Source organism: Colobus angolensis, unplaced genomic scaffold (genome assembly GCF_000951035.1).
Source record: "Colobus angolensis palliatus isolate OR3802 unplaced genomic scaffold, Cang.pa_1.0 Scaffold51, whole genome shotgun sequence".
NCBI classification, from domain to species: domain Eukaryota; kingdom Metazoa; phylum Chordata; class Mammalia; order Primates; family Cercopithecidae; genus Colobus; species Colobus angolensis.
Window position 1 is genome coordinate 11,489,753 of NW_012118599.1, and position 17,755 is coordinate 11,507,507.

The 17,755-nt window shown below is 40.3% G+C and overlaps 1 protein-coding gene across 1 annotated transcript in view; it reads right to left on the bottom strand.

The window, feature by feature from the left end:
- The window catches only part of RUNX2 (runt-related transcription factor 2), a 128,501-nt gene that overhangs the window by 31,825 nt on the left and 78,921 nt on the right, over window positions 1–17,755 (bottom strand). The window contains exon 5 of the mRNA XM_011960302.1: window positions 6,707–6,868. Within this exon, the coding sequence (XP_011815692.1) occupies window positions 6,707–6,868 (162 nt within the window). The remainder of the gene's footprint in view (window positions 1–6,706; window positions 6,869–17,755) is intronic.

Consider the following 17,755-nt stretch of genomic DNA (forward strand, 5'->3'; position numbering starts at 1 on the left):
ACATCAAATCCCTAAACAGATAGCATCTTACTCCTTGCAGAGCCTCTGAGATGTGTGATTCAGCAATTTCTAGTAATTCATTAACACAGGGCCACTGAGGCACAATAAATTAACTGTATCTGAGAATGATACAGACTCTTTAGTGACAATGAAATGAAAACTCAGGTGTCCTAAGTTAAACTGCACCCCCCCTTCTCAGACCCCAGCGCACTACAGAAGCCATTGTATCTATCGTTAGAAAATTAGTACTTTGGGTGAAATGAGGTTCATACACCCAACTTTTCTTTGATTGAAAGGAGATTTCAGCAAATCTTTCAATAAAATGTATAACCACGTGTTTGCCATCCCTGCAAAAGCATGACTCCTTTCATTACTAAATCTTTTCCCTGTGTGTGGTTGGTTGTACATGTGTCAGAAATAAATCCCCACAAAAACAACTGAGAAAAACCATGTATAAAATCAGAGTCAAACCATGTACACAGGTTAAATTCTGAGCTTCAGTATCTCAGATACTAAAATATCTGAGTGTAGCTACAAATAACAGTAATTAGTCATACAACCAAGTTTAGTCAACTTTGTGAGTTGGACCAACTATTATCTCCAACTGATCTAGCAGGAATGAAAACCACTTCTTTGGGCCTCAGCAGCAGTAAATCAAAAATTAGAGTAAATGGAGGTCCAGGTAAGATTAGAACACCATCTGCTATGTCAAAAGATAGGCTATTTTTAGGGAAAGCAAGATGAATTTTAACTTATGGAATGTACAAGTAATCCATTCAATCAGTGGTGATATAATGAAGAATACTGAACATTCAATTGTTGACACAGGGCTTGCCTTTGTTTAGGGTCCATAAAATTTAATAACTTCCCCACTCTGTGGCTTTAAACGGAGAACTTCTTCAAAATAAGAGTTACTCCTATTAAACTTAATTATTTGCCCTTGGCTGCTGTGGCAGAGTATGTCTACCAAACAGGTGGCTCTTAATAAAGGAATGGTTCTGTAGTAAAAAGTAGATGCTCTAGTGTTTTATTATGGTTGCTTTAACTTTCTGGTTTATTAGTATTAATTGCTGAAGTTTTCCTTTTAACCTTTCTTAAGGCATTCCTCCCTCCTGTGAGTTAAGAGCTGCTCTGCTAAAATAAATGTTCACATATAATTGGCACATTACGAAGCTGCTGGTTTCAAGAACTTGACTCGGGGAACTTGATAGAAACTTGGTTATAAGGGACATTTTAAAATGAACTACATCAAACTCTACTGGGTTTGAATCCTCCTGACAGACCTTGAGTAATCAAATGGGGTTTTTCCACTGGCAATTTCTAGATTTTGCAGTAGTGATAAAATAATTTTTAATAATTTTGTTATTACACTAATGCTTGTTCTCCTGACCTTGGAATATTATAGTTTAGCAACTGAAAGTCATAAAATTGGAGACATCTTCAATAGTCCTGTGCAGTTGAGTAAGTGGAAAGTGTTAATATTTACATATTCTGAAATAAGAGATTCAAGACTATTTTCCCAAGCAGAAGAAAAAAATAATCTTACAGAAAGATTAGCTCTGTCCTACCTTAACAACAACAACAAACAAAAACCCCATAAATGCGGAGAAAAATCTTTCATACAATCTATAGTGGCAAGCAGGGAGAGGTGGCTCATGTCTGTAATCCCAGCACTTTGGGAGGCCAAGGCAAGAGGATCACTTGAGGCCAGGAGTTCGAGACTAGCCCAGGCAACATAGTGAGCTCCTGTCCCTACAAAAAATATTGACCTGGCAAGGTGGTGCATGCCTTTAGTCCCAGCTACTCAGGAGGCTGAGATGGGGGAATTGTTTAGGCTCTGGAATTCAAGGCCGCAGTGAGCTATGATTATGCCTCTCCATCCCATCCTGGAAAATAGAGCAAGATCCTGTCTCTTAAAAAAAAAAAAAAAATCTGTAGTGACCTCTTTCAGAGTAACTGAGGCAGCCAACATCTATGAATAAGATGCATCTTACCTGTGCATCTTTAACTAACATATCCTAAGTCTCTAAAAAAAACCTCCAGAAAGCATCAGAAAGCTATAAATCCCTTCTACCTCATGCATGCCAAAGAGTGGTACAGACTTAGGTTAATCTAAGCTATGTCACTCAAATGAGTGGGATAGTGGAGGAGTTATTTGAAGTGAAGAAAAAAAGCCTGTGTAGACTCATACACTGACCCACAAGTCCAACAATCAACCTCAGGAAAGAGTTGTGCTTCTTTCCACAGCAGGATAATTGTATAAAATACATTTTGAAAGTCAGCAATTATTTATTTACATAGTATTTTGTAATGACTTCCAGAAATGTAATTATAATCTTTGTGTCAAGCCTCGTAAGTTCTTTGAAGATCAAAACCGCCATGGGTGATAAGACTGCAATTATAAAGACATGCGGTGGTTCGGGACATGTAAGGCGTGCTGGTCCTTGCCTTGTCACACCTTGCCCTTGACTAGAATCAATGAGAAATAACTTTGGCCACCTCTGTGTAGTGAATCATCTTTTAGAAACATGTAGGATAAAGTGAGATAATGTATAAAATCACCTGGGGATAGAAGTACCACTTAAATACAGATTATTATATGATGAGGCCATACTTATCAAAGTAAGTATGGTAGGGAAGGAGGTGGCTTCTGCACTGTAATATCGCTAGACTGATTTCTGAGACTAGTGCTGACTTTTACAATTCAACTGAATATGATTCAAACTCATTACCATAATGTACACCTGTTAGTTGATTACATGGCAATAACTTCTCATTCAATTACAAACTTATACGTGCTCTTGTTGTTCCATTACAATATTTAAGGCTACCTAATGTTAAGGAAATATTTCCTGAATCATTGTATTGTGTACCTCTGAACTTGAAGACATCTAGTATTATACCTCTCTCTGCAGTAAAGATTGTAGATAACATATCTTTATCATTTTATCTAATTTTTTAATACCTTGCTTCCCAAAATGGTCTGAGGAAAACTAAGGACTATCTAATATAATATCACTGTGATTATTGTCATTTATTAACTTCTAGAATTGTAGCCACACTTGAAAATTACTCAGAAGAAAGGATACTAATAAAGAAAGGTGAAATATTGGATTCTCTGAGGGTCTTCAGGTAGATTAAACCATGGTCTTTCTTTAGAATGGTCTTTTAGGAGAAAACGGAATTTTTTAGGAATAGTTCTTTCTGGCGGATCTTTCTGGTTGTTTTTATTCCTATGATCCCTTGGAACACAGCATTAGCATGCCTAGTTAATTTAGGTATAACTCAGCACTTTCTATTGTCTGACATAATTGAACCGTTGTTTTCTCTTAATGCCCTATTGACTTTTTTGTGAACGGTTCCCAGTTGCTTTTTGCTCTGTAAATGTTTATTTTAAATCTACAGAATAATAATAATAATAGGAAATATCTGAGTAGTTCTATGTGCTCGGTACTGCATTAAGTGCTTTGTGAATGCCATGTGAGTATTAACTTATTTAAATGTTTAGATAATCTAAGGGCTTTGTTTTAAATACGCTCTGTGATGATCCAGTTTGTGAAGGAAAAGTTCCCCTTAAAAGTTTAGATTTTTGACTCACTTAACAAGACTTGCCTGCAAATTGCATATGGATATACAATTTTTACAAAACAATTTTAGCTTCATAATATCAGCTACAACATATTTGGCACATATCATGTGCCAGGCCAGTTCTAAACACTTTATACAAAGTATCTCACTTAATCTTCACACCAACTGTGAAGATGAGTATTGTATGCCTATTTTACAAATAATAAAACTAAGTTTCAGAAAAGTAAGAAGTTGCCTGATATATGTATGAGCTGGGATTCAAACCTGGGTCTGAACATCCAATCCTACTGTGAAGTGAAGAATTTTATTCTTTCTCACCCAAAATCATATGAGAATATTTTGTGTATCCCTTTAGATATGGAGATGAAAATTGATCAATGCACACAAAAACATAAACTGTTCTGCAAAGCGTCTCAAAAAGAGACCACGGGACTGCCTGCAGACAGGGATAGAGGTTAATATTTTTAGCTGTCCGTGTTATGTGGAAACAGCATTATTTGGCACAGAGCATTATGAAGACTAAAGGCACAGGAATGGACTCAATCCAAAGGGCTTTATTTACTAAAGCACACACACACAGAAAAAAAAACCCAAATTTAAAAAGCCCTCATGCTTAAGTCTCACATGTAGGAGCCTCTAGGTCATGGACTTAGACACTGGCTTTAGATGTTGAGAGGAATCATAAGCTATACATTGTCTAACTTGGTACCTGGGAACTTATGAGACAGGCTTCCCCAAGAAGGCGCCCAGGACTAGTCCCCAGGGAATTAGAAATGGTGCACACTCCGATGACATGGTCCCTGAGTCCACCAGGCAGCGCTTGGGTGTGCAGGCACAGTCCCGCAGCCCAGGGCAAGGTCAGGTAAGTCAGTGCTCCTCCAGTTCCCTGACAGTCCACGTCTAGCTGTTTCTTCCTGTTTCCCCACCTACATGCTGACAAGAGGGATTTTCTGTTCTCTTTGCTGTTTATACAGAACCTCCCACCCTGGCACCATGTTACTTTACCAGTAACAACTCCAGAAATGTTAAGGGTTAGAGGAAAAAACTGGACTAAACTCAGTATAAACCAGTTTAAACCAGAGGCTCACTCCTACCTTTGGCCTAAGATAGATATATGGCTGGAAAATTAACCAGTTTCTGCTCCTGCCTCCTTCTCTGTGAAACGGGAAAGGTACTGTTTTGTGGAAATGTTTTAAGTAACCCTCAGTAAAGTAACTTGAAATAATCTGGCTGTTTTCCATTACACATGTACATGATAAACAATGATGACTACTCGTTTATGCAGCATTTTTCCGATGTCATTTTCAATGGCTTTCCTGACGAACTCACAGGAATATACCTCAGTAGGAAACTGCTGTAGGTAAGTGTCTCTAATGCTAACATTGCTCCCTGAGGTTTTATTCCTCTAGGTACTGCTAGAGAAAAAAATAGCAAAATCTGCTTCAGCCACAGTGGGTTGGGCAGATGGAAGCCCCAGGAGACCCCAAACAGAAGCAAATTTGCATAAGTCTATTCTGTCAAAGTGTCCTTTTGGCCCTATGTAAAACAAAACAGACTCTCAGTATGAAATGCAGAAGGAATAACCACAACTAACTTAACACCATCAACACTGTGCCTTTAATCCCACATCAGCCCTCGTTATCCCCACTGTGCCTTACTCATCCTTTCCCGTTATCTTTAATTAGTGTTTGCCTAAAGGCGACGGTGATTCCAGGCAAGGGAAATGATAACTAAAATTCTATACTCTATACAATTTCCCAATACATACTATGTGATTCGTAAAAATGATAACAGCAGTCACAATGAAAAGTGGTAACATGGTTTCCCAGAAAACCTTGCAGTTCTCCCTCCACCCCTCTTCTTTCCCTACTCACCCCCATGGGAGTCCATCTGCTGCAGAAAATGTGAGGCACTAGGACCAGAGAGCCCTTTCCTGCTATTTGCTTGAGAAACAAAGCCTTCCCTCCTCCCAAGTTGAAAGAAATAAAGGAGTCTGAACTAATCAAAACCCGCAAGCCTGCTGGTGGAGCTTCAGCTTGTCAGTGATGCAACTCAGCGGAGTGAGTAACGGCTTCGAGCTTTGCAGAAAATGAGAGAGGGAGAGAAACAGACAGAAACACAAAGAGAAAGAAAGAAAGGCATTAACCTGGCCAGGAGTCAAACAGGTGCAGGGGCCCGAACGCTGAGAAGAGTATCTGGCAAATGTGGGATCCAATGGGGTGTGTGCCTCTGTGGATGTATGTCATTGAGTGGGGACAATGTTTGCAGCTCATATGTCAGGGTGGACCAAGAGGTTTCTTTTCTTATTCATGGGACTCATACAGTCAGCTAAGGGCCTTTAACTTTTCTCTACTTGTCAGTTGGGAGCCTTCATGAACACTTTCTGGCTCTCTGTGATGAATTCTCCAGGATAGAGGGGCAGCCAGGTCATTTGTCACACACACTCCCCCCATGGGCCACACATTTCTGTAGGGCCTTTGGAACAGAGGAATTGTGAGCACTGGGCTGCCGGGCTGCAAGTGACAGCAGCACGCATTATGCTTCACAGAAAGGCTGCCTCCTTCTTGAGTTAGCCACTCAGAGGCCACGCACTGCCTTTTAAGACTCTTCCAGGCCTCACGGCACTTCAAATGACTAGTTTCTGACAAAGATCCTAAGTTTGCAGGTGCTCTCTCTTGGAACTGACTAGCTTGGACTCCTGGGACTTACAAGCCTTTAGGAATGGAGGGCTGTGCCATCAATCTGGTTTATAGGCAGATGTTAGGAAAAGAAAGGAACACAAGCAGAGGAAGGCCTGGCATAAGACCCTCAGGAAAAGGCCCTAGTTATGAGACAGTGCCCACCAAATGGGATACAATTCAGCAGGACACTAACTGGGCGGCATTGAATACCATCTTAAAAGTATGCCATCTCTGGCAGATTTTCAGTCTCTCGACTTAAAATGTTCGAGTGTTTGATAACCCCATAATTCAGAAGATTTAATTTGCCAGTTGTCATTCCCTTGCCCACATGTCTCTAATAGAGAGTCACTGTGAGCATGGATGACACAGGTTGAGCCCATCCCACTCCCCCCGACCCCTATGCGGGGATGGATTTTTAGTTAAAGCACGGTCTTTACCTGAAATGCGCCTAGGCACATCGGTGATGGCAGGAAGCCCAGTGCCCCGTGTGGAAGACAGCGGGGTGGTAGAGTGGATGGACGGGGACGTCATCTGGCTCAGGTAGGAGGGGTAAGACTGGTCATAGGACCACGGCGGGGAAGACTGTGCCTGCCTGGGGTCTGGGAAAAAGAAGAAGAAAAATCTTTAGAATAGCAACCATTGCAGCCTTGGAAACACGCAACCCAAAACTTAGAAAGGAAAAGGCAGAAAAAGAGAGAGAGAAAAACATGGCTTATATATACCAAATAAATAAGGAATGGCTATTTATCTCTTATAACCCCATCCTTTCAAGCCTTGAATAGCACAAAGCTTTCTAGACTTTGAGTCTCAATGAAAGCAACAAAATGGATGATGCATAAGGACTATTTGTCTCTCTCTTCTAAATATTTCTATTTGGAAAGTCTAATAGTCATTTAGAAAACAATCTGCTTTGGTTTTCTTTACAAAGTGGAATTATATTTACTTTCTGTATTCTCTAAAATTCCTCCAGTGAACATGGATAACTTTTTTTTAAGTTAGAATATTTTCTGAACAATATACTTGGTTAAAAAATATGTAGACTGTGCCTTTCGCTGCTGCATATCCAGCTACTTACTATCTTTCAGACATGCTTTTTGGTTTTCAAGTGAATGACTCCAAGATTTCATCTCAGGGCACTTTCTTTTCAGGCAGGTCAATGGAATGGCCCTTTCTAGCATGGGGTGAAGGGAATAATGGCAGGAATGACAATGGAGGGGCAGCATGTAAGATGAACAGGAAGCGGGGGAGCCAGTTACGTTACTCTCATGCTAAAGCTAAACCAGAAAATAAACCGGAAGAAAAAGACAAAATTTAATTTCAAAGTCAACTACCACTAAGAACTGGAAAGTCTCATCACCAGCCAGTTTCGATACTAAGCACAATAGTTTCTGACAGTAAGAAAATGGCCCAAAACAGGAGAACGGGGAAACGTTTTTAATCCCATTGGAATCTGTTTCAAAGATGTCACATGTCTGGAATTTGGCCTAGTGTTACCTACAGTCACTGTAACAATAAAACTAATGGGCAGTCAGCTGGTTAGGGTTAATTACTGAATATTAACAATATTTTTTGATGTATCTCTAGGAATTTCTTGGAGGTACAAACTCAAGGCCACATAGATTTATTAAAAAACCTTTTGCTTACATACAGAAAAAAAGGTAAATGTGCTGTGTTTCCAAAGCAAAAAAAGTATGTATTTCAAACTCTTTTGATCTTACTTGAGGGCTAATCAAATAAAATCATAAGCAAATTTCTCAACATGTTTTTATGTTAATTTTTAAATTATGTTAATTTTTAAAATTCTAATAGACCAGGCTATTCACAAGATAGCTTGGTATCTTAGAATATGCATGGATTTTGGAATGTTCAGAATTAGGTCCAAGTTCTGAGACTTCTAGTTTCTGTGTAACCTTGGCTTAATTAGTCACTCTGAGCCTCAGTTTCCTCATCTGTAAAAGGTGAGGAAGGAGGGGCAGCAATAATACCTGAATCACAAGGATGTGAAAATTATATGAGAAAACTATTGAGAGAAAACTACCACAAAAGACACTTAATAGGCATTAATTCTTATATATATATATATATATTAAAAAAAAACCTCTGGGTAACATAGGGATAGTTCCATGTTTCAAACATATCTGGACTGGAGTTAATACACTTGGATAGGTTTCAAATTATCCCCACACATCACCTATTATTCTTTGAAAATAAAAGCCATTAATATCCTTGAAGAGTTAATTCAAGTTTATCTCTACAAGTAAAAATGAGTATAAGATGTGGATTTTTGAGATGATTCGTCTGTTAAAACCTCTCAGTTTTTCTATACAGTCAAAGCAGTTTAGTTCAGCTATTTCTTGTTTATTTGTTCAATTCAGAAACAATTTATTTAAAGACTGTTTAAATAGGACATACTTCTTTGAGTCAAAATAATTAAACACATCTGGATATTTACCTGCTGTTTACTGACATTGACAGAGATACAGAAAAATGTCATCCAATTCCATTTTAAGGAGCATTTACCTGAGTTTGCAATTTGAATAAAAGAGTAGTACTATAAACGGTTAACAAACGTTTCCTTCAGAAATCTAAAGGATAATTGATCATTAAAGTAATGGACTTCTGTGCCTTAAAATTCTCAAGGCTGAGATTGCAGAGATTGGCAACATTTCAAATCCGAGTGACTGGTCCTTGTTATATATCTGATATTGACATACTTCCTTGCCTTACACCATTAATGTAATTCACTATTCAGAGAAACAGTAAATGATCTTCAGATGGAAAAAGATTCATTCCTTACAGCACAGGAAAACAATCTCGCAAGGGCAAGTCCTTCTCTCAAGCAACATTTTCAAAAGACAAAAAGGTTGAGAACCACATAGCTAAGTAAGCTGGGCACACAGGACTCAAATTTGGATTTGAGTTCTCATCTAACTTCCCCAGATGACTTCCTGAGCAAATAGTTTAACCTATACCATTCCTCTCCTATAACGAGTCATCCGTCTAGGGCCCCCTGCCTAAAAACGAGAACAAATGCAAAGAACTGTAAAAAATGACGAAAAGGAATTAGGGTACTCAACTTGGAGGTAAGATACAGTCTTACAGTTCTCCTTGTGCAGAAAGTGGCTCAGCACAGTGGGAAACAAGAGGGCTTTCTAGTGACAGGATCTGAGTTGGCGTGTCAGCTCCGCTATTGATAAGCTGTATGACCTCATCTGGGTTAGCTAACTCTGAATCTCAGTTTCCTCATCTGGAAAATGAGGCAGCATAACACAGAACAGTGAATATACCAAAGCGGTCATGCATCCTGGCTGTGCAGACAAGCCTAGGCTTCAGTTACACCTCCCTGCTGTGCTGAGCAAATCACTTAAACTTTTAGGCCTTGGTGGCTCATCTATAAAATGCGAATAATGATACTTACTAGGGTTTTTGTGAGCATTACATGAACTAGGCCATATCTAATATGGTACCTGGCACTCTTAGCACATATTAAGTATAAAATGAATACAAGTGCTATCTATATAATGAGTACAATAATAACTACTTTCATTTTTGGAAAAAGAGATGAGATAATGCAAGTAAAAGCATTTTGATAACTATAAAGTACTATAGGGAAACTATTTTGACTCTCTTTAGGAGCTCACATGGTGAAGGCCCTGCCTGGGCCTTGTGACCTGGGCTGTGTTTCTCAACATTACTGAGCTTTAATTTCCTCGTCTGCAAAATGGAGATGATAATACTATCTCAAGAGTTGAATCCTCAGACTGAAGATTAAATAATATATGGTAAATGGAAAATCATCATCGTTATTAAAAATAAATATTAAAATATGACTCTGTGCTACCTAGGGTAGCTGGGTTTGTCTCATGTTGTTATTCTTAAAGACTTCCGAGATCAGATTCAGCATAATTAAGTATAATGCCTGGCACACAGTACTCTATAAACAACTACTGAATGAACTTTTCAGGGTGGCTTGAGTGAATAATAAAATACTAAACTTAAGTCATACTTAGTAATTCTCTAATTTCTCCTTAGGCTACCAAAGAGGTTTATATCATTGAGGTTTTAGGTTTTACATCCTGACTGCCAGAATATATACTAGAAAAGTCTATTAGAGGATAGTTTTGCTTTTAGTGGAGGCCTTTCCAAATATCCAAGATTAAGAAAAATAACTTCTCACTATCCCTAAACAAGTGAGAAGCTCTATCTTTGTTTTTTTGTCTCTCAGAGGATAGGCTAGAGTCTCTTTCAAGGTCACTGTCCTAAGAGTCTATGATAATGATTTAAAGAAAGAGTTACTAAAGAAAAATAAAATAGGCTGGGTGCGGTGGCTCACACCTGTAATCCCACCACTTTAGGAGGCCAAGGCAGGCGGATCACCTGAGGTTGGGAGTTCGAGACCAGCCTGACCAACATGGAAAAACCCCATCTCTACTAAAAATACAAAATTAGTTGGGCATGGTGGTGCATGCCTGTAATCCCAGCTACTTGGGAGGCTGAGGCAGGAGAACCGCTTGAACCCAGGAGGCGGAGGTTGTGGTGAGCCAAAATTACACCATTGCACTCCAGCCTGGGCAACAAGGGCAAGATGTCATCTCAAAAAAAAAAAAAAAAAAGGAAATATAAGAACTGCCATATGCGGTTCACTAGATCTGGTATAAAAAAAAAAGTTTAAAGAGGACAGCAACCTTTAAAAAAAAAGCAGGCCAGGCATGGTGGCTCATGCCTGTAATCCCAGCACTTTGGGAGGCCGAGATGGGCAGATCACAAGGTCAGGAGGTCAAGACCATCCTGGCTAACACGGTGAAACCCCGTCTCTACTAAAAATACAAAAAATTGGCCGGGCATGGTGGCGGGCACCTGTAGTCCCAGCTACTCGGGAGGCTGAGGCAGGAGAATGGCTTGAACCCAGGAGGCGGAGCTTGCAGTGAGCCGAGATCATGCCACTGCACTCCAGTCTGGGCAACTGAGCGAGACTCCGTCTCAAAAAAAAAAAAAAAAAAGCAATGGTCTCCAAACACCCCCAGGCCTTCTCTAATACCTTGTGAATGAGTGATTACCAATCCAAGCTCCACCATTTCCAGACTGTGTGATTGGACAAATTACATATCTAAGATTAAAGTTTCCTCATCTATAAAATGGGGGTAAATAAGAATACCTCCTTCATAAAGTTGTCTGATGATTCAATGAGATAATATAATATAGAGTTTAGCATATGGAAAGAACCTAATAAATGTTTCCCACAGTTAAAGACTCTACCTTTACTGAACCTTCATTTTGTGTTCGTTTCTAGCCCTTGACCTCTTTTTCTGGCAGAGTACAATTTTTAGGAGAGCTTCCTGTAGTGTGTAGTTCACAATTCGGAGCATATATGTCTGTGTTAGTCATGTTGATATCCTTTTACAATGACTTAACCTTAATCGTGTTCCTTCTTAAGTTTTGGTTTCTTCCCAGAGAAATCCTAATTTTTTAAGTGTATTTTCAAATACCATACACTTTAACCTTTTCAATCTTTTAGTGGGAAAAAATGGCTGTAAAATATCTTCACTTCCTAAATGCTCAGTCACCAAGAAAATATAATCCTGTCATAAATACATGATTACAACATATTTGCTTTTTATGGACAATTATTAATGCTTATAGTAGAGAAAAGTCACCTTAACCTGATCTCATAAACAATTTCTGAACTCAACTTCCTGAAGAAACCTGAGACTTCTGAGATTTACTCTCAAATTGGATGAGTCAGAACAGGTGATAGATGTTTTTCAGGCATCACCAATCAATCCTAAAGTTACTAACAGGAAACTTTAGCTCTGAGACAAACATACTAATTAATGACAAACAAGAAACTGTCTTTATCTCAGCCTCAGGTCCCACAGAGCAAGGATAATCCATCCGTCACTCTGCCCCACCCAGAGTTATATTGGATGGTGTGTCTTTTCAAGTCTGCAGCAATATGGAGGGAAGAACCATGTCCTAACACTCCAGCATAAACACAAATATCCTTGACTTTTAATCATGGCCTTGACTGCAGTTATAGGTCAGTCATGGTGTCACCTCAAGGCCATAAACTACCTACAAGTTTTCAGGGACTAAATCAATGCTATCTCACAAAAAGGTTCAACAACAACAACAAAAAAAATGAAAGCTGTTGCCAGGTACAGTGGCTCAGGCCTGGAATCCCAGTACTTTGGAAGGCCAAGGTGGGTGGATCACTTGAGCCCACGAGTTGGAGACTGGCCTGGGTAACAGGCTTTTGTAGAGATGGTGAAACCCCACCTCTACAAAAAAATACAAAAATTATCCGGGTGTGGTGACACACACCTGTGGTCCCAGCTACTCTGGAGGCTGAGAAGGGAGGATCACTTGAGCCTGGGAGGCACTGAGTCATGCCACTCTACTCCAGCTTGGGCGATAGAGCGAGACTTTGTCTCAACAACAACAAAACTGTTGTTGAACTTTAAATATTTTTATGTTTTTTAAAAACTATAATTCATTCTTTTTATATGGCAACCTTCAGAAACAGTATCAGTATTATTTTAATTACTATATTAGAGAAATTCAACAAATTGACATGTTTTTATATGGATATGATATATGAACAACCCTCTGGTGTTGGGTTTTTGTGCGCACACTCGAGGCATGAAATATCACTAAAGATAACTCCATTCCTATTTCTCCACCAACTTCTCTCCTGTCACCTAAAACAGGGGGTCTTAGAGGGAAGTGGTAATCAAATCTGACCTGTAACATAAACTTGAGAGAGAAAATCAGGTCTTTCCTATCTGTTGGGTCTGCTGTACTCACAGGCAGGACGTGATTAATCAAAATGACTACATGCAAGAGAAGAGAATGAAGCAGAGGACCAGGACTGCTCCTGCAGACCCTGAGGATGAACCCAGGGAGAAAGGGGTCCCCAGGGCAGAGAAAGCACACTAAGAACCACCACCAGGAATAAGGGGAAGGCTATTTATTGGACCCCTCAGATCTGCAACAACACACTTTCAGAAGCAATCATGGTCTCCTCCATGAGAGTAGACCAAATCTAGCTATTAAGAGTTCAGGCTAATTTCCCTTTTTCTGTCTAAGGTAGAAGCCATTGAAAGCCGTAAAAAGGAGCCAGTCATCTGACATAAGGAATCCCTTCATCATGTGTTTCAACTGAGGCAAAGTCTGTCACAAGCACGGAATGGTGTTTTTTAAAACGCTCTAAAGATGGAAAGGAACCGTGGAGCACCAATGTCAGAATCGATTTTATAAGTTCTCCTTCTAGGGTGGTGTTCCTTCAGCTTAGACTTCCCGGAGAGTGGTTGCATCTGCTTTCCATTCTATAAACCACAAAACATGAAAGTACAGAAGGCAACCGTATCCAGGGGGTGCTCAAAAATGCTAATTGGGAGAGGGGTGGTTCATCTGTCTCAAGTTGTCTTTCATTAGGCAAAGATGGAGACAACCATTTATGTAAACCTGTGGAGATGAGGAAAGCAAGCTGTCTTCTTTGAGCAGGACCACAGCTTCTGAAGCACAATCACTGGTATGGGGAACAACAAGGGGGTGGCCATGCACTTCCTACAGTGATAGCTAAAGAGTCATGGGCTCTAAGAGTCTCCATACTTTCAAATGACTAAAAAGCCAAATTTCACATCTGCATAATTGAACCCTAAACACTTGGAGTCATACTAAGAAGGGAGGAGGGCAGAAAAGAAAAAAAAATAAAAGCACCCCAGGAAAATGAACTGACTCCGGGAAACGATGTCCAATTTTCTTCTGAATGAGTAAGTTTGAGTGGGGGCAGCAGAGCAGGCAGAGAGCTTTCTGAAAGCCCAAAGGTACGCTGGAAACAAGGCAGCTGCTATTAGCAGGGCTCCTTCTGTAAACACTTTGGTTAAACATGTGTGGGTGTGAAGGAGGATCTGCTTTCCTAGGAATTGCTCACAACAAGGCACACCAGGGACAGGGTGCTGAACTTCATGCAGACGGGAGGAAACAAGTCAACGGCAGCAAAGCCTGAACCCGCACACAAAAGGCTATTTCCTGTTCCTGTGGCCAGCAGGCTTCTGTGTAACACGACACCACGACAGCCAGTGATTCTGCCAAAGCTGTCTGCAGGGAATACCTGCCATACTGGGGCAACAGGGTACAAAGATCCCCACAATCTCACCCCTTATCCTTCACCCATTTCCCCCTAATCAGTCCTCAAATCAGGCTGTGTAAACCTCAAATATTTCTTGAGAAAACGGGGGTGTCGAAAATGATGCACAGAATCTACTAGCTTAGAACTATGCCTCTTAATTGCTACCAGGGTCAATCATCCTAACACAGAGGGGCAGTTTTACCATTTCCTATCTTAAACTATTTCTGTCATATTACTGTCATTCATAATACAGATATACTCACACGTATACAAACACACATTCATACATACAGAGATTCCCGTTTCAAAACAATCTACACTAAATATGAAACGTTAAATTCTGTCTTTTCTAATAACCCTGTTAGCTAGACTGGAGTTTTAGAATGAGCTTTCTCCACTCATTTCTGGTTCTCTTGACTAATAGGAAACCGTTTGCAAACAAACGTTCTCCTCCAAGCATAGGAAGAGCCGTGGACTGGAGGCTCTGGCACTAACTGTGCAGCCGTGGACCAATAATTTACAGCCTCTGGGTCTCACTGTTTTCACCTGTAACATGGGAGGGGATGGGTTATCTCTAAGATGTTTTCCAGCTAATGCTATGATGCTAACCACTCAGAAGAGTGAGCTCCCAACCCTCAGTCCTTTCTGGAGACTGTAGTGGCATCAGAAATGACTGAAGCCATGCAGAGCTGACTTGGGGTGGCTATGAAAGGTAGCTGACAGTGCAGCACCTGCCATCACAGAGCATCTGGCTCATGTCCACTGAGAAGCCCCAAGAGTAAGGTGCGGACCCCCCTTGTTGTCCCCACCAAGGGCTTTCTCCAGCTCATCTGGTGGCTCCCAAAATCATCTGGCAGGAGACAGATCCGTGTGACAGAACCTAAAAAATAAAATCTGAGGGAAAAAAAAGCAGCAAACTGGTTAAAACTGGAGGCTACATAGGGTACACCAGGCATGACCATAGGTTAAATTACAACACACACAATGGGAGAAGAGAGAATTAGTAAACTTAGGAGACAATAAGCAGGGAAGAGAATGAAAAATGATATGTATAACCTAAGATATCATATCCTATAATAAAATGTTAAAGAAAAACCAGAAGGAAGTTGCATTGTTAAGACAAGGTGATGAGAAGTGCTCTTAGGTATCACCAACTTTTGCTGGATAGGGATCATAACTGTCTTACAGAAAAGGCTGGGCATTTCTTGTTTAAAAAAAATCTAATAGAAGAAAAAAGGGGCTATACCACATGTCACACCTGTCCTGGTCTCTCAGTCTTGGCATATCCTGAATCTCAATGGTAAAGCCAGAAGGGGGAAGGAAATGAGATACAAAAGGGTGGGACAAGAACTTGAAATGTTACTGAGATGTGATGCTGGCAAGGGAGAGTGGCCCTTAGCTCGAATCATAGTATTTAACTGGGTGTGGTAAATTCAGGTTCAAATCAGGCTGATGTCAACATCCAGGGAATCAGATATGGCAGTTGGGGTACTATAGGAGGGCCCAGGCATGGTGATACCTAATGTCACATGGATGATTATATCCATCGTTCTAGTAATTGTCTCCCAGTCAGTCATTCATTCATTCATTCAAAAAAAAAAAAAAAACTATCAGGTATCTATCTACTCTGGTATTGTGCTAGGCACTTAAAATATTAATGTTGAATAAAAATAGACCTACTCCCTGGTCCTATGGAGTTTTATGACATAATTCCTGGTCCCATGGAGTTTTATAGTTGGGTAGGAGAGACAGACACTAATCAAATAATCATAAAACAATGGTAAATGCTAAAAAAGAGATGTTCATGGTACCATAAAAATGTACAGCGGGGGAACTCCAACCACATTGAGCATCAGGGAAAGCTTCTCTAAGGTAGTAAATATTAAGCCAAGACATGAGTAACAAGCAGAAGTCTAGAAGATGAGTAGGGGAGGTTAAGAGAGCTTCAGGCCTGTGTCCAGCTCCTGGGAAGAAGGCAGCATCATTTTCTTTTTTATGGGCTTGATAGAAGGCCTGTGTTTGGAGCACTGTGAAAAAGGTTCAAAATAGTGTGAGATGAGAATGGAGAGCAGGCAGGGAGGAGCCAGGCTGTGCTGACCCTGCTAGGCCATGCGAGACATTTTAATCTTTATCCTAAGTACAATAGGTCACCTTAGAAGGTGTTTAGGTGTAGAGTGACATAATCAGACATGCATTTTTAAAATCTTCCTCTGGCAGCATCCTAACAGGAACAGGGCAGAAGTCCAGTCTAGGACCAGGCGTGCAGGAAAGGGTGTGGAGAGAAAACAGCAGCTGGAATGGACACAGGGGTGGAGTCCAGGGGCTGCACTCAGGCTTCGGGCTCTTAGCTGCCTCCACACAACCTCTGATCATGGGGGCGAGGCTCCTGAGATGACCTCAGGCTGGATCAGGCTGAGTTCTGGATGGGTAAGGTGAGCCTTGAGTGATAGGCCTGCCTTGGGCCTACAGCTGGGAGTGATCTGAGCCAGCTCCACCTCACACCTTCTAATTCAGGGATAGAGCCTGGGCATCTGTATGTTTAACAAGCTCCCCAGGTGATGTGATTATGTGCCAAATCAAGAACAATTGGCAAAATTTTTATTAACGAAATTTAGAAAGGAAAATTACCGAACCCTATTTTGATTTAATCTTCCCTATCAAAAAGGATGATCTTACATAGAAAGAGCAGAACAAACATGCGTAAGAGGAAATTAAGGCCCAAGAGAGGTAAGGAGATAAGAGAGAGCAGTGTGCTGCTTTAGATGAATTCAAGTCTCTGCTCCAAGATAAATGATATCCCCTAACACGGCAAAAATGCAGGTACCTAGTACTCAAGGGGCTGCTTCTTGATGGAGCAGGGTCTAAAGAGTTCTTCCTTAGATTAAAATATGCCTCCCTATAACTCCAATCACTACTAATCTTAGTTTTGCTCTCTGGGATTACTACTCCACATGACAGCTGTTAAATTACTTGAAGATAATGTCTTTAAAGTTTATGACACAAAATACACTAGGTTTTACATTCCCTTATTCCATTTATCTTATTCTGAAAACAGCATTGCTATTGGTAAAATCTAAGTTGCTGAAACTAAGTTGTTTTGGAGCCACTGTTGGTGTTGACTTGCTTGCAGCCCACTAACAACACTTTCAATAGCCAATGTGCAAAGAACTTTTCACATTTGATCCCACAGTGACTATCAGAAAGCAGAATGGGTTCACTAAAAAACTGTCTCCTAGAATTACTAAAGCAATAGATTAGAAGGCAGCTCATCTGTCTATTGCATATCTGGACCTCGGCAAGATATATGCCTTATCCCTAAGTAATTTATAGCTAGTTAAAAAGACTGCCAGAAAGT